Source organism: Erpetoichthys calabaricus, chromosome 12 (assembly GCF_900747795.2).
Source record: "Erpetoichthys calabaricus chromosome 12, fErpCal1.3, whole genome shotgun sequence".
Lineage (NCBI taxonomy): Eukaryota > Metazoa > Chordata > Cladistia > Polypteriformes > Polypteridae > Erpetoichthys > Erpetoichthys calabaricus.
The window spans coordinates 19,247,989-19,270,789 of NC_041405.2; the positions used below are offsets into that span (position 1 = coordinate 19,247,989).

The 22,801-nt window shown below is 40.0% G+C and overlaps 1 protein-coding gene and 1 long non-coding RNA gene across 2 annotated transcripts in view; both read left to right on the forward strand.

Annotated features, from left to right (window-relative positions):
* The first annotated feature begins 9,177 nt into the window (after positions 1 to 9,177).
* LOC114644563 (PWWP domain-containing DNA repair factor 3A-like) lies at positions 9,178 to 9,722 on the forward strand. Its single transcript, XM_028792630.2, has 2 exons — positions 9,178 to 9,404; positions 9,489 to 9,722. Exons 1-2 carry the CDS (start codon positions 9,273 to 9,275, stop codon positions 9,636 to 9,638), a joined length of 282 nt encoding a protein of 93 aa, XP_028648463.2. The 5' UTR covers positions 9,178 to 9,272; the 3' UTR covers positions 9,639 to 9,722.
* A 7,824-nt stretch (positions 9,723 to 17,546) lies between these two features.
* LOC114644561 (uncharacterized) overlaps positions 17,547 to 22,801 on the forward strand; it is a 204,014-nt gene continuing 198,759 nt past the window's right edge. Inside the window, exon 1 of the long non-coding RNA XR_007936450.1 lies at positions 17,547 to 18,193. This is a non-coding gene — a long non-coding RNA (uncharacterized LOC114644561). The remainder of the gene's footprint in view (positions 18,194 to 22,801) is intronic.

The window sequence follows — 22,801 nt, forward strand, 5'->3', positions numbered from 1 at the left end:
CGTATCGTCTAGGTGTGCGAACAGCACCCCTGCTCAATCCCCGTACGTCAGGATCAGAGAAAGTCAGGGCAAGAGTGACAGAAAAGTAAGCCGGGTAGCTTCTCAGCCATCTGCCAATAGCATCCCTTGTATGAAATCAACTGGGCAAACCAACTGAGGAAGCATGTACCAGAAATTAAATGACCCATTGTCCGCAGAAAATCCGTGAACCAGCAAAAAATCTGCGATATATATTTAAATATGCTTACATATAAAATCCGCGATGGAGTGAAGCCGCGAAAGGCGAAGCGTGATATAGCGAGGGATTACTGCTATATAAATGTAATGAATTATTATTATTATATATATATATATATATTCATTGCATTCGTAGTCTGTGTCACAATCTGATTGTATGGGTGATTACCTACCAGGTAACGCTTGTGGTTAGTCAGCAGGTCAGCTAACATCCGCCACATTGCCCTCATTTCAGTTGCAATTATATGTATATGTATACATATGTATATATATATATATATGTATGTATATGTATATATATATATATATATATATATATATATATATATATATATATATATATATATATATATATATATATATATATATATGTATAGTAGCATCAGCCTGGTTGAATTCTTTTTTTCTTTGAGTGACTGTTAGGTCCAATTGAGGGGGAGCAGAGTACAGCACGGAAGACTGACAGTGGAGTATTGATTGATGCGGTATGGGGGGGGGTGTAACCCAGGATGGGTGGAGGAGTTGGAGCATAGACATATATAGGTAGAGCCACATTCACTGTGTTGCCCAGTCGACACGATACGTCAGCACATCTGCCATATTGTGAGTGGCAAAAGTGCCATTTAAACTAGTACAGGTAGACGTGGAAACCGGGTTTTCTGATGAAAAAAACAATAACGTTTAAAACAGTATCGCTTTCATACAACAGATTTTTTCAAATCGTTTAAATGCAATTATTTATATCCATTTATACACTAATAATGCAATTATTAAATAATAATAATAATTATTATTAAGTAATTCCTCCCATATAAGTAACATTTCTCGGACTCCAAAACATTTCTACACTTTGTCCTGTTCTTATGCAGCACAGTACTGAAGTATTGGTTAATGCCCTAGTCATCTCACGTATAGATTACTGTAATGCTATTCTATCTGGCATCCCACAAAAAAAACGTATCCATCACTTACAACTTCTTCAAAATTTTGCTGCCAGGATAATAACCTGCTGTTCTGAATCCACTGAACATATTACACCTATTCTCTTTCAACTTCACTGGCTCCCTGTTAACTACAGAATACAATACTAAATACCGCTCTTAATATTTAAAGCTCTCCACAATCTCACTGATCTCCTACAGATTTACACTCCTCTCGTTCACTCAGATTCTCATCTGCAGCTCTACTTTCTGTACCGCACATCAAACTCTGTGCTATGGAAGCTCAAGCATCTCTCATTGTGCTCCTCAACTCTGGAATTCTCATCCCTCTCATATACGTCAGCTCGATTCAATATCACATGTTAAAACTGTCCTCAAAACTTATCTTTTCAAACTGGCATACCAATTGTGAATTTTGCACTGTTACTGCCAGTTATCTTTGTTTGTTTGCTAATTATTGATTTTTGATTTATCATTCTCTTGTTTTAATTTTACTAATGTTGTTTAATTTTATTGTAAGGTTACCTTGAGTCCTAAGATTATAAAACGGGATTTTCTAATGGCCAAATATAACCAAAACAATTGTTCAGCCTTACCTATGAAATGTAATCCCTGTGATCTGGTTTGGAGCGTACAGCGGTTTGTACAATCCCAAGCGGCACATGTGTGAGGCATCTTTATCCATTACTTCACTCCACAGCAGTGCCACTCACAATATGGCGGCGACATTGACGTACGATGCTTCTGGTCATGCGCCGTCGAGTAATTCTATGTCTGTGGGTTAGAGAGGGTGCTAGAAGGTTGTGTTTGGGGTTACGAGGTCGGCATTCTTTTTCTTGATTGTTCAAGTAAAACTTTTGTGAGACTACGTCCATCTGTTTTTTTTTTTTTTTTTTTTTTTTACTTCTTATCTTTTCGAGCCTGATGCGGAGGTTGCTGCAATATACTAACTGTGTAAGCCAACAACACGGGATCCTAGAAAGAATTGAAATCATCAGAACTACTCTGGGCATCTCTCTTCTAGGAGGATTTGTGTTGCCGACGTGCTTGCATCATTTGTGCTATAGCAGCTAAGGGATTATCTTTCTCCGGAGGTTTCCTTTAATCGGTGTGCTGGCCTCGCTTGCGTATCCTCGGAGACGGAGCCCTTACCCCAACTCTACCTCTCACTTCCGGGCCAGACAGAGACACACACTTCCACGCGTAGACGTTTATATATAAGATATATATATGACTGTTTGAGTCACAAAGACAGAATGAGTCCCAAAAATAGTTGGGATGCCAACCCGGCCAACTCTATTTAATTTCAAAAGCAACAGGTGGGCGCTGTGGTGCTCAAACATAAAGAATGCTGGCAGTCACCTCCAGTTCGCCGTCGGGTGGTCGTTCCGAGTGTCAACTGGATGATAACAAACATACAAGACCGCACACTCACCCCCCACCCTACGCAGAAGGGGTGGGATAGGTTTGATTTCATCCTACAGTATTTTAAGTCGATCAATGTGTACCAAGTTTCATGAAAATCTCTCCATCCGTTCGGATGTGATGCTGGAACATACATACACACACATTGACTTTTATAGTGTATAATATAATATTGATTAAATGTCTACTCATTTTATGCTAAGATTTTGAAATTCAGATACTAGTAAAATATCATTTATTTAATAAAAACATGTAGGATGTTTTTCAAATGGCTTCTTGAATTTTCATTATGCTTTGATAAATACAAGTAGTGTAACAGCACCAACAGCAAATATTCTTTTGTTAATAAATGCAATTCAAAAAGAAGCTCTTTTGTCATGACAGCAGGAAACACATTAGAGGGCAAATATCATGTAGGTGGGCGATACATATTCATCCGGTACATTGGGGGAACTTGGGAGGAGTAAAGTTTGAGAGACACTGGTCTATATTCTTGACTTCTGATTTTTTCCCCACACTGCATTCGAGTTTCTATTTGTTCTTTAATTTTTACTAACAACTTTTTCTGTCTGATCATGGACTGTGATCATGGATCTTATTGAGGACAACCCTAGGTCTTGCTAGGGTCTTCCTCAATAGGATCCGTGATCATTTGCTCACCTACCAGTCTGGTTTATGCCTAAGAAGTCTACCATTGACCACATCCTGGCACTGAGGGTTCTCATGGAGCACAAATGCGAATATCAGCAGAGTTTCTTTGCAGCCTTTGTCGATTTTCGCAAATCGTTTCACTCAGTTGATTGAGCTGCCCTGTGGGACATCTTCAGGGTTCGCAGAATCCGCTCAAGGTTGCTGGATATCATGGCCGGCCTGTGCTGTGCAGAGTGGAGGCAGAACCTCTGTGTTTTTCCCAGTTGATTCTGGGGTTCGTCAGCGGTGTGTTCTGCTCCTACTCTGATCAATGCTTGTATGCACTGGGTGTTGGGCAGGGTCATGGGGTCCAGCAGGTGTGGGGCATCTGTTGGTGAAGAAAGATTCACGGATCTTGACTTTGCTGACGATGCTGTGATCTTCATGGAGTCCGTGGAGGCTCTGACCAGGATGCTCGAGAGACTGAGTGAGGAGTCTGAGAATCTGGGCTTGTGAGTGTCCTGATAAAAACCAAAGATCCAGGCCTTTAATGACCTCTTGGGCACAGCCATCAGCAGTGTCTGTCTGAGGAGAGAGTGTCGACCTTGAGAGGTTTACTTACCTCGGCAGTGACATTCATGTCTCTGGTGACTCTTCCTATGAAGTCAGTAGACGGATTGGGAGAGCATGGGGGGTCATGAGGTCACTGGAAAGGGATGTGTGGTGCTCCTGATAGCTATGCAAAAGGACGAAGGTCAGAGTCTTTAGAGTCCTGGTCCTTCCTGTCTGGCTATATGGTTGTGAGACATGGACGCTATCCAGTGACCTGAGATGAAGACTGGACTCCTTTGGTACTGTGTCTCTTTGGAAAGTTCTTGGGTACCTCTGGTTTGACTTTGTGTTGCTCATGGAGTCCCGAATGAGGCACATTACCTGCATTGTGAGGGAGAGTCAGTTATGGCACTACGGCTATGTGGCACGTTTCCCCGAGTGTGATCCGGCTTGTAAGATCCTCATTGTTGGGGACCCGAATGGCTGGACCAGGTCAAGGGGTCACCCACGTAACACCTGGCTGAGGCAGATAGAGGGTCATTTCTGGAGGGTGGGACTGGACCACATGTCTGCCTGGGGGGTTACAAACCCGGATCCCGAGCTGTTTCATTGTGGAATGGGTGCGGCAACCTGCTGTACCAGTGCAAGCTCCCCACTTGACTTGACGGACTGTGAATATTCCTTTGAACTGCATTGGGAAGAGAAGAGTTACGATGTATATTGTGAAACAGGCGACCCAGACACAGACAGGCAGACACGTTACAAGCCATCACCACACATTTATTTACAACAATACTATTTACAACGTCCATAAGTGCACCTTACTCCAATTCCCCACAGTCCCAAAGTCTAGGCTTCCTTCAGCCTCCTCTCTTCTACACACTGGGCCTCTCTTCGCCCACCTCCTTCTCCAACCTCATCGTCCTCCCTCCTCCCGACTCTGGCTCTCTGAGGGGTGGTGGCTGGCCCTTTTATACCCCACCCGGGAAGCGTTCCAGGTGATTGACCACCTGGTCCTAATTGCATTTCTGGGTGGGGCTGCAGATTTGACCAGCCGGGCTGCAGACTCCATGCAGCTCCCCCTAGCGGCCATCCAAGCCCCCAACCAGGCTGTGGAGGACTCCATCTCCTATGGAGCCTTGCGCCAGGTTGGGGAATCATCGTCTGCCAGGGAGGCTGCCACCAAGCGTCCCGGGGGAGGTATTGAATTGTTCATACCTGCTCCCCCGGAACAGATGCAGCAGGGGCGTCCCTGCTGGGCATGGGACCCAGCTGTCCATTACAGTATATACACTTTCAAGCAATAATAAAAAATCGGCAAATGATAATCTGCATGGCACCTAAAAGTTTACACTACAAAAAATAAACATGGTGTTTGTAAGCTTCACATTTCTAACCTTCTACATGGTAAAATGTGCTTACTACAGTCTGTAGTTTCTTTCGGTTTCTCATCGGTTTTGAATAAACATGGTTTTCACTATTTAGTGGTGCATCACTACAATTTTTTTGTACTGGAAGTGTTAATTTCCTTATCTTATACAGTATATACTACTAGCAGTTTTAAAATTTGTAATGCTGTATTGTATATTTGCTCTCTTTTATTAGACCTTCGTAATATATACAGTAAATTTAAATTTAGGTCATCCATCCATCCATTTCCCAACCCACTGAATCCGAACACAGGGTCACGGGGTTCTGCTGGAGCCAATCCCAGCCAACACAGGGCAGAAGGCAGGAACCAATCCCGGGCAGGGCGCCAACCCACTGCAGGACACACACAAACACACCCACACACCAAGCACACACTAGGGCCAATTTAGAATCACCAATCCACCTAACCTGCATGTCTTTGGACTGTGGGAGGAAACCGGAGCACCCGGAGGAAACCCATGCAGACACGGGGAGAACATGCAAACTCCACGCAGGGAGGACCCGGGAAGCAAACCCAGGTCCCCAGGTCTCCCAACTGTGAGGCAGCAGCGCTACCCACTGCGTCACTGTGCTGCCCAACTTAGGTCATGTATACCTAAAATTATTAATTGTCTTTTCAGCCAGGCTCTGTTTATTTCATAATTTGTACATTACAGTGTAAATGTTTTACAATGGAATGTGTCACACATTGCTTACAATACCCATCTACCATTTTATATTGCCATGTAACCCACAGTGACCTACTCTTAATCTGTTTATAACAATCCCATCCCTTCTGTGTTTCTTTGTAAAGATTTTCCCATAAACTGAATTCTGAATTTGGAATAAATGCCCAGCTGCATTTCTCAATTCCCGTCTTTCCTTCTATAATTTTCTGATTTCCTTTTTAAAGAGACTTTTTATTTCAGATGCACTCAGTGATGTTGTCGTATCTAGATCTGTTTTAATTAAATACTTCCTAGAGAATCTAACAACCACTTTATTTCTCACTATATCTAATGCACTGGAACACACACAAATCCAACTGTAATGCCTTAGTTGCATAGAATCCATAGCATATGCAGGATTTTATTTGGTCTTAGTTTTCCTTGCTCATTTTGGATTGAAAACTAACCAGCCACTACGTCTGTGCAAATCACCACTTTGTAAGGTCTTATTTCCTCTACCCACACTAATGCCTAAATTATTGCCATTAATTCTACTGAAAAGACTGGTAAATGGACTGGACATCTCTTTATAATATTTCATAGAGCTGAGGAATGCATACTGCTGCACCCACCTTCCCCAAATCTAGAAATTTAACATAATGTATCGGATTCAGCGGGTTAGAAAATGGATGGATGGATGGATATAAATCTCTATGTGGTCATACCAGTATGACGCAATATGTTTTTCAAGACTTTTTCTTCTACATTCTCCCTAAACTGAACAGTGGGTTTCGTTATCTTTTTTTATTATCACATATTCGTGTTAACCTTTGTAACATTGCTCCTTAAGTGACATGCGTGAGAAAAAAAATATATGGTAGAAAAAAATTGACGATAGGAATTTTTCTTTGTTTTAGGGAGTATTTTATAAATCTTTTTTTCTCTCGTTTTTACTTCCTGTCTAGTGTCGGGGTGGGGGGAGGGATTGCATGAAGTTTGAAGATATAGAGGATATGCGAGAAATCCAAATGACAAGTTGACCAAAGCACAGCACATGAACACACTTTCAGCATCTGCTGTAAGAATGACTGAGTGTCACTAACACTTACACCCGCTCGTCTTCACTGTCTTTACCTTCTGCCAGTTCGTTACTAGGAGCTGAGCAAGCTCGCAATCACAATTTCCGTGATTCTCAAGGCCGATAATAACAATCAAATAGCTCAGGCCATGGGACATCTGTATAACAACTGATGACGCATGACATCTTGTTACTGGCTAACACGAGACGAGTCTTACAATTTGGAGGAGTATTGCTGCAGACCGGAGACTTTATGGGCGGATCTGAAGGCGGGATAACTGTAAATGGAAGTGGATAGTATTGGTTAATTCAGAATTTCAACGAATGAGATTGTTGTTAAAGTATGACAATCAAAAACTCACTCAACGTTTGAAGTTGTCTATCAAGTGTAACTTCCACCAATCTTTTCAGTTAGTGATCCCTACCGCTTTGAGGTTCCGCCCCATAGAGTTTCTTTTGAAATAGCCTTGTGCTGTACTAAGCAACGAAACTCTGTTAAAGAAAAGAAGACAAAGACGAAGCAGCAGCGAAGAAACTCTATTAGACCAAAGAGGAAGCAACGAAACGAATTGTTTGTTATTTCTGACAATGGAAGTAAGTTTGCTTCTAAATTAAAACGTATGAAATTTGCAATTGCTAAGTTTTCTTCGTGTTTTTCAAATAACTTTTTGTTTCTTTGTTGTGATTGTACGTTTGTATACATATTAATATATATTGTATTCACATTTGTATTAATAATCATTTTCGCTGTAGTAATTGATGCATATTCAGTGCTTGAAGTGGTCCGGCACTCAGCGGTGCCGGCAAATCTTCAAACGCCGCAAAGCAAGTTTCACGGGCAACATCCACCCACACCCACCCCCTCTCCGGTGCTCAGTGGAATGCTAGTAGATCACCGCCAGTAGTTAGATAGATAGATAGAGTTGGTTCCCTATTAACTCTGTGCATATTTACATTTATGAGATGTTCGATTAAAACGCTGTAATGTTATTTTACATTTTTTTAAACAGGATCATATCACGATCAAAAATACCACAGACATTTCGTCTGTACTTCAGTCTTCAGATGTGTTTTTGTGCCCTTTCTGTCATCCACGACTGTATTCTTCACACTCGTATATACGAGCAAATGAACACTTGCGAGATCACCGCAGAACAGCAGTTTCCTACGGAGGTACGTGTATCTCACTTTTCCCATTAACTCAGGCTGAGTAATCTTTAAACCAATTTATCAATGAATTAATTTTTCTGTATTGATAATTACCACGTATGGTGTCCAGTCCTTTCTTTTAATCTCATTTGGACGTTTTTCAGCTTCTTTATTTATGCACAGAATAAGAAATGAGACAATCTCAGGAGCAACACAAATGAGAGAGATATCTAAGAAAATACTGGAAAGTAGACTGAGGTGGTTTGAATTTGTAATGAGTAGAGATAATTTGTATGTGGGTAAAAAGATGATAAAAATGGAAGTACAGGGGAAGAGAAAGCTAATATCTGAAGGGCAAGGGTCTGACAGGGGAGTAAGTTCAGGGCTAAGCTGTATGGAGAGTGCTGATCAAGCACATTGACCACACATAGAAGTGGGAATTGATGATGATGAAGAAGAAATTGTTTGGCACTTTCAGCTCTTTAACTAGCTGTAGTGTCATATTTTTCATATAAAGGTCAATTGCCTATATTTTTCTGTTGTATGTAAAATACTGCAGTGGTTGATGTAGTTTGCTGTGCTGTTAATGACAACAGACAACATTAGGAGAACAAACCTGCAGCCTACATTAGCTCAATATAAATTAGTATTTTCAGTTTTATTTTAAGATGTAAGTTGGCTGGAGTATATAGGTTATACTTCATGTCTGTACATAGAACCATGTCTATTTTCAGTAAACTGTTAAAACAGTTAAAGTGTTTTTAAAAATAGGTTTGCTGTTTCAGTAATTGCTGTTTGCCCTGGCCTGCTAGTCTAGTTAGGGTCACAGATGAGCACCAGATACCATGGATATTAGATGGGAAAAGTCTAAGACAGATAGCTAATTTATCACAGATGTGTATATATGTACAATATTTACTCAGTTATGCACAGAACTAGTGGTTTTATTAGTGTTTTAACATAGATTGTTCTGATGAAGAAATGAGTAGTCAAGCAAAATGACACCTTTTATTGGCTAACTAAAAAGTAAAACTTTGGTATTGTAATCTATCTGGCAGCAAAGAGCTATGAAGACTTTATAGTGCCAAACACTCGTATTTTCTTGTCCAACAGGCTGTTGTATCTCGTAAGGTATCGTCCAAATGGTTAAAAAATTATGAAAATCCTAAAGGTCACTGGGTAATGACTTATATAGAAGATGAGGAGCTGATAGATGGCCTCTACAACTTCTTGGATGAAGTGCTGTCAAGAGCTGTAGGCACTTTTGAGAGGATTGACAGAGTTGGCATCATTCTGGATGTGCTGATGCCAGAGGTTAATTAGCCTTCAGTAAACCTCTAATGAGTACAGAAAGTGTGTCTATGAGTAACATCCTCTCTTTTTCTGTGTTTTTGATAGGCTCTTATTAAAGCTGTACAAACAGTTGAGAGGATTTCTCTGCCAGAGGCAGAAAATCTGTTCATGGATGGACCAGCAGACAGTGAGTGGTACGTCATGTGGAAAATAAACAGTCCTTTCTTTTTCTTTTCAGCACCATTATTCTGTTAAACAGAATACCCTATAGTTGTTGTGAATTTAGACAAGAATATAAAATAAATATATATAAATGTGAATATATATGTTTAAAGTGACTTTTAAACTATACATTAGCACATTTGTAGTATTAGTAAAATTACATTTAGAAGTATGCCATATGTAGCATTTATTCTAAACTTTACAAGGTCAAGAATTGTGGTTTCAAATGACAAATGCAGAAGTGTTTCTGGTGGTATGATTAGAATTTGTTAATTTGTGTGGTTGTTTTTGTTTTGTTTTTTTAGTGAGAGGGAAGAGTTTGACAAACTGTACTTGTTTTACAACAGTTGGAAGCACAAGGATAGCACCACTGAGGCATTTAAACTCAGGATTACATCTCAGCCCTACTCAAATAAATGTGTCTCTTTCTTTACTTCTCTTTTGCCTTTTTTATTTCTGTGTGTTAAAATGACTGTGCACAATAAAGTTGTATATATTTAATGTAACTATTGATGTAAATAATAAAGGACACTTTCTGTTATTTTTAAAGATTGTTGATTAAGTTCTGTATATTTGAAATTGCGTGTCTGTTTTTAGACAATTGATGTCATCTGGATTTTTTCTTTAATTGTTATAACTGCTTTGTACAGTTGTTATGCATTTTACATTGTTGTTTAATCAGCACCTCCAAATCCGAGACCATGGTCCTCAGCCGGAAATGGTGGAGTGCCCTCTCAGGGTTGGTAGCGAGATCCTGCCCCAAGTGGAGGAGTTCAAGTATCTCGGGATCTTGTTCACGAGTGAGGGAAGAATGGAGCGTGAGATCGACAGGCGGATCGGTGCGGCATCCGCAGTAATGCAGGCGCTGCATCGGTCTGTCGTGGTGAAAAAGAAGCTGAGCCGCAAGGCGAAGCTCTCAATTTGTCAGTCGATCTATGTTCCTACCCTCACCTATGGTCATGAGCTATGGGTAGTGACCGAAAGAACGAGATCGCGAATACAAGCGGCTGAAATGAGTTTCCTCTGCAGGGTGTCTGGGCTTTCCCTTAAAGATAGGGTGAGAAGCTCAGTCATCCGGGAGGGGCTCAGAGTAGAGCCGCTTCTCCTCCGCATCGAGAGGAGTCAGATGAGGTGGCTCGAGCATCTGATCAGGATGCCTCCTGGACGCCTCCCTGGTGAGGTGTTCCGGGCACGTCCAACCGGGAGGAGGCCCCAGGGAAGACCCAGGACACGCTGGAGGGACTATGTGTCTCGGCTGGACTGGGAACGCCTTGGGATTCTCCCGGAAGAGCTAGAAGAAGTGGCCGGGGAGAGGGAAGTCTGGGCATCTCTGCTCAAGCTGCTGCCCCCGCGACCCGACCTCGGATAAGAGGGAGACAATGGATGGATGAATGGATGGATGGATGGATGGATGGATGGATGTTTTATTTATATATAATATACAGAAGCGGGCATGCTGTTGTTTTAATACTTCAGTGTATTTCTTGATCAGTCTGTTTGTTAAATTTAATCTTTGTGAATTCTTTCTTTCAATTCAACTGACCAATCATTATTGATAATTGTAAATATTTCTTGAAATTGTTGCACAATTTATATTGAATAATTATTAATAAAATCTTGTTTTTGGTAGTGATAATAATGAGTGTTCTGTTTAAGTGGTGCTGGTCCAATCACCTTGCGTATTAACACTGACAGATATGACCAGAGCCTCCACTCGTATCCACAGGGTTACAAATGGTGTGCACTTTGCTAATAATCCCACAAGATAAAAGAGCTTGGAAACTGAGCGTCCTGATCAAGGCTTTGCTGTTCACTTACAAACTTACTCTAGAATAATATGGTTCTTACTAATCTTTTATTAGGAGTCACATTTTCAATTACACTTGCATTTTTAACTTAAAATACAGGTTTTACATATGGGAACAAAATTAAAAGAAAAGGATTGTATATGCCTGATAAATAGTCAAAACTTTTGAAGATCAGTATTCTAAAACCATGACTCACAGCTAGGACCTTGTTGTTCTAAGGTCTTGACATTATATATATAGATATAGATATAGAGATATAGATAGATATATCTTCTCAAAAAATGAAAGGAACCCTTTTTAATGAGAGTACAGCATGAAGTCAGTGACACTTGTGGGCTATTGATCTGGTCAGTTAAGTAGCAGAGGGGCTTGTTCATCAGTTTCAGCTGCTTTGGGGCACTAGAGGGGGGGCAACAATGAGACGACCCCCAAAACAGGGATGAATGGTTTAACAGGTGGAGGGAGGCCACTGACATTTTTCCTTCCTCATCTGTTTTGTCACTCATTTTGCATTTGGCTACAGTCAGTGTCGCTACTGGTGGCATGAGGCCATACCTGGACCCTACAGAGCTGGCACAGGTAGTCCAACTTCTCTGGGATGGCACATCAACACGTGCCATTGCCAGAAGGTTTGCCGTGTCTCCCAGCACAGTCTTAAGGGCATGGAGGAGATTCCAGGAGACAGGCAGGCAGTTACTTCAGGAGAGCTGGACAGGTCCCCTCGTAGAAGGTCCTTAACCCATCAGCAGGACTCACCAGTTTCTGCTCCTTTGGCCAAGGAGGAACAGGATGAGCACTGCCAGAGCCCATAGAATGACCACCAGCAGGCAGGCCACTGGTGTGAATGTCTCTGACCAAACAATCACAAACAGACTTGAGGAGGGTGGCCTGAAGGTGGCCCGACGTCCTCTAGTGAGCACCAGGGAGCTCGATTGGCATTTGCCATAGAATAACAGAATTGGCAGGTCTACCACTGGTGGGCACCCTGTGCTTTTCACAGATGAGAGCAGGTTCACCCTGAGCACATGTGTCAGATGTGAAAGGGTCTGGAGAAGCCATTGAGAACGTTATTCTGCCTGTGGCGTAGTTCAGCATAACCGGTTTGGTGGTGGGTCAGTGATGGTCTATGGAGGCATATCCATGGAGGGACACACAGACCTCTACAGACTAGACAACAGTGGGTACCTTGACTGCCATTAGGTATCTGGATGAAATCCTTGGACCCATTGGCAGACCCTATGCTGGTGCAGTTCCTCCTGGTGCACCACAACGGCTGGCCTCATGTGGTCAGAGGATGAAGGAATTGATCCCATTGACTGCCCCAAGAACACCTCTTATGTTTCAGTCCATCCAATGCCACCAGGTTGCACCTCAGAATGTCCAGGAGCTCAGTGATGCCCTGGTCCAGATCTGGGAGGAGATCCCCCCAGGACACTATCCTTCATCTCATTAGCAGCATGCCCCCCCCCCCCCCCCCCCCCCCCCCCCGCCCCAATATTGTCAGGCATGCACACAAGCACATGGGGGCCATACAAATTACTGAGTGCTATTTGGAGTTGCTGCAATGAAATTTCAGCAAAATGGACTCGCCTGCCTGCCTGCCACATCGTTTTTTCACTTTAATTTTCGGGGTGTCTATGAATTCAGCCCTCTGTAGTTTCATCATTTTCATTTCCAACAAACGATGTGCCATCCTTTTGTTCCTAACACATCAGTCCATAGCAGTAGAGACAGCCAGCAAGATTTTTTTCCCATTAAGATCTCATGTGCTTTCAAAGTGTTCCTTTAATTTTTTTTATATACTATATATAATACATACTATTGAAAACTACATTGATGTAAACCAGATTTTCAGTATAAACCAATGAGAAATGACAATATAAAAATGCCTTACCAGAAATATCATTGCCAAAATAAATTTCCAGCTGTTCAGATTGAATTATTTAATGGCTATGACTTGACAGACTCAGTGTAGTGTGTGCTAAATGGCCAGTATAGTGGAGTCATTTACAGCTGTACAGGGTGTTATGTCAGGGCCATACTGGAGTATACAGACTCGGTGTGCTCTTAATATGCTGTTTGCTTGGATACTCATATAGTATTATGTCCAGCTGAAATATCTGTCATCTCTATCTTGTTACCAGTCGTGATGCTGATGCCCATCAGTGCCTGCTGTACAGTTGGACTCCTGGCTTCCTCCTCCAGTATCAGAGACCCTAAAGAAAGTAGGACCCGATGGAGTCAAATGGAGGATAAATTAGATATGTACAAACATCTGTCATGTTTTAATCTCTAAATGTAACTTTTACATAAGTCATATGTATTATAATAAACACATATTTGATGATCTTAAAGAGGTATTTAAAATCCCAAAAGTAATAAAGGTCCAATTAAGTCAAATAATTGAATACCCTGATTAACAGGTGCACAGACACAAAAACTGCAAAATTATTACTCTTTTGAAGGCATAATATTTGCTCTTCACAGATCGTTTAACATAGTAAACTTCATTGTAAAAATAATAATTGAAAGGTGACTATTAGCACTATGAAAACTGTGTTTCTTACATTTAACATTGATAGCATAGAGACAGCCAATTGATTCTTTAAAGTCACAATTTTATTGCCAGCTTTCTTAACATTTTATATTCCCCGATACCTGAACTTGAGAGTGTCAAGTATGTGATTTGTAATAATCTGTAATCATAATACAACTAAAAAGTAAACTTAAATACGTGATTCACAGGCAAGAAACTCACTAGAGCTGCTGTTAGATTGAGAAGAGACATGAAGACCGAAGAATATTTCACTGACATCAGCAAACAAAGAACAGATGGTGATCTGCAGGCAAGAAGGGGCTACAATGGAATATTAGGAACTCTGACAGTTTATTCAACGTTTAAAATTGTAATACGTTCATAGCCTTTAAGGTCTTTAAGGTGACCCGTTAAATGTAGGCTGCTATTTCATTTGGACATTCGAGTAAACACCAACAGTAAGACATTTGTTTTAATCTGACTGACTTAATCAAGTAGAGCCCACACTTAAGTCCACGTCAATCCATTAAAATTAGGCGGACACAAATTTGTATTGTTATGTTCATTTAAATTTTCTTCAGACGTTGTTCAGTAACGATAAATATCTCATATGCAAACTTTTATTATTATTTTTTCAGAACCGCTACTTCATAAATGACTGTGGTAAAAAATACACTGCAGTCTTAATAATGCACTCGACATAGTGCTATAGTGTAAGATATTGACACTAGTAGACTATCGTCGCAGAGGTATTTTATGAATACAGTATACACTCCGTCTCTTACAGTCACTTTATCTTGACCGTCCACCTTTAGAAATTATCTTACACGTCCACCTTTAGAAATTACACCCACCTTTCTTTTTACGTATCCAAAAGGCAATTGGCTAAAGTGGAGCATGAATGACAAATAACACCGATTGGCGATTTGTTGAATAAAACTGTGATTGACCGCGACGTTTAAATTTGCGATTGGCTGATCAGTGACTGACGTGCGCAAATATAATATATGATTGGCTGAAGTCGAAAATGATATTAACGCCCATTTTACTCCGGTCTGCAGCAATATCTACTTGACAATTTGTGCTCTTGAGGCAGACCAAAGTAAAATAGGCGTGGCATATCATTTTCGACTTCAGCCAATTATATATTAACTTTGTGTACATCAGGCATTTTTACCACCGGTATTTTTACCACTGTCATTTATGATTAGCGGTTTTGAAAAATAATGATCATAAAAGTTTAGTTATTAGATGTCTATTGTTACTGAACAACATCTGATGAAAATTTCAATGAACATATGAATATAAATTTGTGTAATTTTAATGGATTGAGGTGGACTTAAGTGTGGGCTATACTTGATTACCGTAAGGCAGTCAGATTAAAACAAATGTTTGACTGTTGTTTTTTTACTCGAATTTCCAAATGAAATAGTCGCGTACATTTAACAAGTCACAAGGCGTATAAACGTATTACCATTTTAAACTTTGAATAAAAGGTCAAGGTTAGATCTTTACTTCAATAATACACAACCCTAAACATTTGTTTTATTACTTTAATTACTGTTTATCTACGTGTATTTATTTATGTATTCTTAATATTCCATTGTATCCCCTTCTGACCGCAGATCAGCCTCTATTCTCTGATTGCTGATGTGTGTCAAATATTCTGCGGTCTTCATGTCTGTTCTCAACATACCAGCAGCTCTAGTGAGTTTCTTGCCTGTGGATCTCGTAGTCAAGTTGCTTTTTAGCTGTATTATGTTTACAGAATACTTGACACTCTCAAGTTCATGTACCAAGGAATAGATAACATTAAGAAAGCTGGCAATAAAATTGTGAATTGAAAGGATCCTTTGGCTTTCTCCACATTTTATCAATGTTAAATGTAAGAAACACAGTTATCACAGTGCTAATAGTCACCTTTCAATCATTATTTTTTATAATGAAATTTATTATGTTAAACGACCTGTGAAGAGCAAATATGCCTTAAAAAGAGTAATCATTTTGCAGTTTTTGTGACTGTGCACCTGTTAATCAGGCTATTCAATTTTTTGACTTAATTGGACCTTTATTATTTTTGGAATTTTTAATTTCTCTATAAGACCATCAAATACATGTTTATTATAATTCATATTATTTATGCAAAAGTTACATTTTGAGATTGAAACTTGACAGATGTTTGTTGTTCTTATCTCATTTAGCCTCCGTTTCACTCCATCTGGTCCTAGTGGTGTGCTAAACACATATTGCCAGGAGTCTGATTGTATAGCAGGCACTGATGTGCTTCAGCATCACGACTGTTAACGAGTTAGAGATGCTGGATATTTCAGCTGGGCATAATCCTATGACTACCCAAGCAAACAGCATATTAAAGGCACACAGAGTGTGCATACTCCAGTACAAAGACCAACAGAACAGAATTACGGTCTGACATACACTCTAAAAAGAGAAAAAGGGCTCTTTTTGATTTAAGGTAATTTTAGTAGTTGTAATGAACTATATTAATATGTTTGTTCACCTAATGTAATTTTTTGCTTTACTTCAAATTGAAAAACCTTGCTGTCGCTTAATGTAACTTCTTCTATTTAGTCTAAAGCAAAAAATCGCTTTGGAGACCTTGCCGGCTCCGACCCCTGTGATGTCACGTCCGGGCTCACACCTGTGGCAGAAGACCTACATGAGCCCGACCCCTTTGACTTCACTTCCTGTCTCCCCCTTTAAAAGCCTCCACCTTTTCTCTATTCCCTCAGTTCTGTTTGGACTCGGTTTTGTGCACATCAGTGGTGTATTATTTTGAAAAGCAACTTTGCAGCCAGGAAACCAAATTATACGGGTGGCTGCCCCAAACCTTTATGTTCGCTTCCCGGTTCCTCCCTGTGTGGATAGCGCTTTGAGTACTGAGAAAAGCGCTATATAAATGTAATGAATTATTATTATTATTATTTATATGACTCTGCCTCGAGTTTATGACTATATACAGTATATAGAATTTAAGTTGGGATTACAGTGAATAGAATTATGGACAAAATTTTAATTTGAGTTCATCCATCCATTATGTAACCCGCTATATCCTAACTACAGGGTGACGGGGGCCTGCTGGAGCCAATCCCAGCCAACACAGGGCACAAGGCAGGAAACAAACCACAGGCAGGGCGCCAGCCCACTGCAGTTAATTTGAGTTTTTAAAGAAATTTGGTTTGAGCTAAATACATTTTTTGCTTTTATTCAAGTTTTTGAAAAGGTTAAAACAAACTCAAATGAATTAAGTTTACTCAAATACTTTTTAAAATTTGAAAGAAATCAATTAAATTGCTTGTTACCTTGTGAAGTAATTTTTTTAGGTTGATCCAAAAAACATTTTTTACAGTGTAACAACCTGTACAAGCTGTAAACGACTCCACTTTACTGGTCATTTTAGCACACACTATACAGAGTCTGTCAAGTCTTAACCATTAAATAATTCAATCTGAACAGCTGGGCATTTATTTTATCAATGATATTTGTGATAAGGCATTTTTTATTCTCATTTGTCATAGGTTTATACTGAAAAACTCGTGATAGGCGTCTTTCCCGTGACCCTGTTCTGGATAAACGGGTTTTGAAAATGGATGAATTGATTTCCTTCCCTTAATGTGCAAATTATCTGAGACATGAACTTTATTGGAAAGTGGCCAAAATTTAAGATGTATCAAAATGTCGCATCAGTCAGGTGGAGCTCTACAATATTCTCCAAAATATCCCAACAGAGTGTAATTGCAGACCGCAGTTCCTATGAGGTCAGTCATGTAATACCCTAACATCACGAAACGCCCTCAACGCCCCAATCACGTTCACATAACTGCTTTTGTTTCATTATCAAGGATGTAGTACGGTATATTGTGAATTAAGGTTTTAAACAAAGTTGTTATGAACCAGATAACCAAGGTAAATATATGAATAAATAAGGGCAGGGGTTAGTAACACAGAGTAATGGAGACAAGCGTCTTTTGTAAAGTTCTTTTTCATGTGCTTTAATAAATTAAAAGCTTTTCTGAGTTAACCATCTGCCTTGCACTGAATCATTTACGGAAGCTTCCAGAACGAATACAGAATATCAGAGGATGTTGCGGTTCAGTTGCTCACAAAACGAAAGCAAAATTTTTCAACGGTCTGATCAAGACACGCACTTGTGAAACGAAGCAGGACTGCTTTTTGAATTTGCTGAACATATCCGACGACCTCGGTAATCTGTCGAACGTAGTAAGGTATGCCTATCGTTTTGTATTTTCATAATATCCTATGAGGACCCGTTTATAACTTAATTTCTTCTTCACAGTACATACACGTCTTTACTGAAGCTTCTTCAGGCAACTCGTTGTACGGGTTTCCAGAGCGAATCATCCGCATACATCTATGCCTGTCTTTTACATTTTTTTTTTCTGAAACACATACACTGAAAGACTTTGACTGTACTGAGAAGTACACATCGGTGTTGGAGGAAGTAGGCCTGCTCAGACAGTTTACTTAAAATAAATGACCAAAAATGTACTAAAAGTTGAAATACCCCATTAACCTTTCTTGTTAAGTGAAAGTAAGAAAGTACTTGCTTGAAAATATACATAAAGTATTAAAGTAAAAGGGCGGCACGGTGGCGCAGTGGGTAGCGCTGCTGCCTCGCAGTTGGGAGATCTGGGGACCTGGGTTCGATTCCCGGGTCCTCCCTGCGTGGAGTTTGCATGTTCTCCCCGTGTCTGCGTGGGTTTCCTCCGGGCGCTCCGGTTTCCTCCCACATTCCAAAGACATGCAGGTTAGGTGGATTGGCGATTCTAAATTGGCCCTAGTGTGTGCTTGGTGTGTGGGTGTGTTTGTGTGTGTCCTGCGGTGGGTTGGCACCCTGCCCGGGATTGGTTCCCTGCCTTGTGCCCTGTGTTGGCTGGGATTGGCTCCAGCAGACCCCCGTGACCCTGTGTTCGGATTCAGCGGGTTGGAAAATGGATGGATGGATGGATTAAAGTAAAAATACTTATCGAATGTATTCCCCGATTCAACAGTGTTGTGATGGACAGTTATACGTCACTGTGCTGATTGTACAGTAGTCTCCCGCTTAAATACGCAACTTGAACCTGCGAAGTTTGCCGCGTACTTAGCTGCCACTCCCAAATAGCTTGCATTTCGCTACGATGTCAAAGAAACCAAACGTCAAGCGTCTCAATGAGTCTCAAAGCTGCGAAATCATCCCGAAGCTAAGCAAAACGTCTGCTCCCAGTAAGAGAGCCATAGCGTGTTCTCGACATCTAGGATCAGCTGCTCTGCTCTGAAGTTCAAATTGAAGCTGATGATACTTTCGATGATCTTAAGAAATCGTTTGAATCATTTCAGAGCAAGATCCGAGCTGTCTCCCTCAAAGCCAAACGCAAGAAACTTCAAAACCTTCACCAAATGACGATTCATGACATGTTTAACTAATAAATCTTGAACCCAGAATTTTAGGGAAACATATGCGTACTTAACCGGGGTGCGTACTTAAACAGGTGCGTACTTAACGGGAGGCTACTGTACACCAGCTGGCCTAATTCTTCGGTTAGAAAGAACAGGAGCTACACCAGAGAGTAGTTTGAACCCCTTCTCAGCCTTGCATCAAGTACTTTAATAAGTGCCCGGGCATATATGTGGTGTCTAAACAGAAATAATAAATACAATACGTTCACAAATATAGATGAAGTACAGATACAAGCATAAATAATCAAATGTCAAACTGAAACATTTTAGATTACTCCGGAAGAGCAATTGAATCACCAAATATCAGTTCCTCAAAACTTCGAATATTCCTTAAAAAAAAAAACAACAGAGAGCACTGTTACCCTGCTTTCTGAATAAAGGCATGGCGAGAGGACCAAGACGTATGAAAAAAAAAAAAAAATCTTTACGTTTAATAGATTTTTTGTACACTTAAAACATGTTGATATGTATGGGAGGTATTTTCTGTAAAAACGAAAATTAAAAATATAAAATGAAAATACAGTCTCTCTTTTGCAGTTTTATTTTAAAAATCTGCACGCACAAATTTAAATTAAAATAAAATAACCTCATTTGCAATTTCATTTTCATTTTCATAGTGTACGCGTAAGAAAGCCACAAAATTTAAAATTAAATAACCTAATTTACCATTTCATTTTTAGCTCTGAACAGCAATGAAACTGCAAAAATGAAAAGTAAAACGCATTTCCACTTTGCATTTTCAAGTTTATTAAGTTAAACACAGTCGAAGTGAAATGTATTTTATCGATCTAAGTGGCTCTACAGTTACGAAGCACAAAAAGAATTGACCCGCGCTATTTGCATGTTGAGAACTTGAAAATGAGAATGCAAAGTGGAAATGCAATTTAATTTTTGCAGCATTCTTTTACACACACACACACACACACGCACACACACACACACACACACACACACAAACACACACACACACACACACACACACATATATATATATATATATATATATATATATATATATATATATATATATATATATATATATATATATATATATATATATAAATATAAATATACACACACACACATATCTTCTTACTATATAAAAGCGGTCGGGATTGTCCTTCCTTACCGGGAGTGCAAAGCGTAGTGGTATTCCGCTTATCACAGACAGTACAAAGCGACGCGATGTGAGCAGAGTTATGGTGCTCCCATCGTTCCCTTGCTTTTGTGAGCGATGCGCAGGAAAATTAGACAAAATTATGTCTCTGGAAATAATTAATGTTGATGGAGTACAAATGCCTCACCGCGTAGTAAATATCAGGGGAGATGGTGCTTATATTCTCATCTATAGCTTATTTAGTGCATGAAACTCCGTCTTTAGCGGTACAGATTCAGGCTGACATTGTACGACATGTTTTAAGTAATTGGTCAAGGTTTCAGCCATTTACAATGATGCCGTCAGGAACCTCTTATACAAATGAGCTTCAGTATCTCACTGAAATGTCAAAGTCTCAAACTTATGGTACCATTTCTAAGCTAATGGCAGCGGGAGAGTTGTTCCCCAATGAGTTTCAAGTATATTATTATGGAGTCCTACACTCCAAGTTTGGACAGGTACTCCAGGGGATAAAAAAATTAGGTTTTCGGGATATGTTATGAATGGGCACTTTGATGTTCTCATTCCCTACACTTACATGCCTGATGTACGGTTCCATGACAACTCCCCACCTTAGTCAATTCCCCACATTCCCAACTCCCCACAATTACAATTCCCCACATCACAATTCCCCACATTGCAATTCCCCAAATTCACAATTCCCCACGTCCACAACTCCCCACATTGGGATAATATTTATTATAACCATAGACTAATGTACTATATAAGACAGTCCATATAATGATACAAAAGCGTGCCCTCCGTTTCCCCACATCGAGCATTATTTTATTTAAAAACGCTACTTGTTAATAAATATGTAAAAATACATTATCCAAGCATGCATTTTTATATACAATTTGCCTTTTAAAAATTTGAAACAGGTAAGTTGAATTCTATTATTTTTTGAATCTTTCTTAAAACATGCTAAAACGTAACATTTTTGATTTTTATCTTTTTTAAATTACCAAAATTAAAGTTCTCAAAAATAATAGACTCTACTTATGGTGTAAAAATAAAAACACGAAATAAATCAAATAAAATTCTTCTCGCGCCTTACAACGTATCTACGTGCTCCGCGTCGCGCGCACCAAGTTTGCACGTTTGATAGTCTGTAGCGAACTTACCCTAGTCGGGAGTAAAGATAAACCTGTACAGTGGAATTATTAGCAAATGGAATAGGACCTTATCTAATTCATTATTTTGTACCAAGCATATTTTGTATTAAACTCATTTGTTCATTTGTGTATATCAGTTACTTGTATTTTGTAATCAGCAATGCATTTCAATAAATTGTCATGAAATAAAACTTTTGGAGATTAATTACTACTATTTGCATTTTAGAATTCCTTCATTATATTATTAATTCAGTGCACTCCATATTATCCCAATGTGGGGAGTTGTGGAAGTGGGGAATTGCAATGTGGGGAATTGCAATGTGGGGAATTGTGATGTGGGGAATTGTAATTGTGGGGAGTTGGGAATGTGGGGAATTGACTGATGTGGGGAATTGTCTGGCCACCATATAGGTTTATGGTTCCTATATATATATATATATATATATATATTGTCGCAGTTGAGGCGTGGAGCCACCTCTAACACCCTCAGGTACCACTCCAGACACTGGATAAAAGTACAAGACTTCTTTATTTTCTTCAAGTACAGTGCACAAAGCACCCTCCACTCCACACTCATAAACTACAGTAAACTCTCACAATAAACCAATCCTCCTCACCCAGACACTTCGCCACCCTACCTCCCAGATCAGCTCAATGTCTGGGCTTTCCCACAATCCTTTTATACACCCTGACCCGGAGGTGCCTCTGTTCCATTACCCACAAGTCCATATTCCTTCTGGGTCAGGGTAAACAGTTCTGTTCTTCACCCCGGGAGCACGTTGTTTCTTCCTGTCACGTGACCGTGACGTACTCCCGGGTTATAGGGCACATAAGAGTCCACGAGCCCCCCTACAGCGACTCCCAGTGGCCCCCAAGGTATCCAGCAGGGCTCTGTATTAAAACTACATAGTCCATGAGGCCCTGCTGGGACTCGGGGCACATCCACGCTGCTGGAAGAGCTTCTACTGGCAGCCTGGGGTTGAGGGCCGGAGTAAAAATACAATATATATATATAATTAATTTTATTGTAATCATTCCATACAAATAGATCCATTTTTACAAAAAATTGGATTGAAAACAAATCAAACCCCACCCCTGAGAAG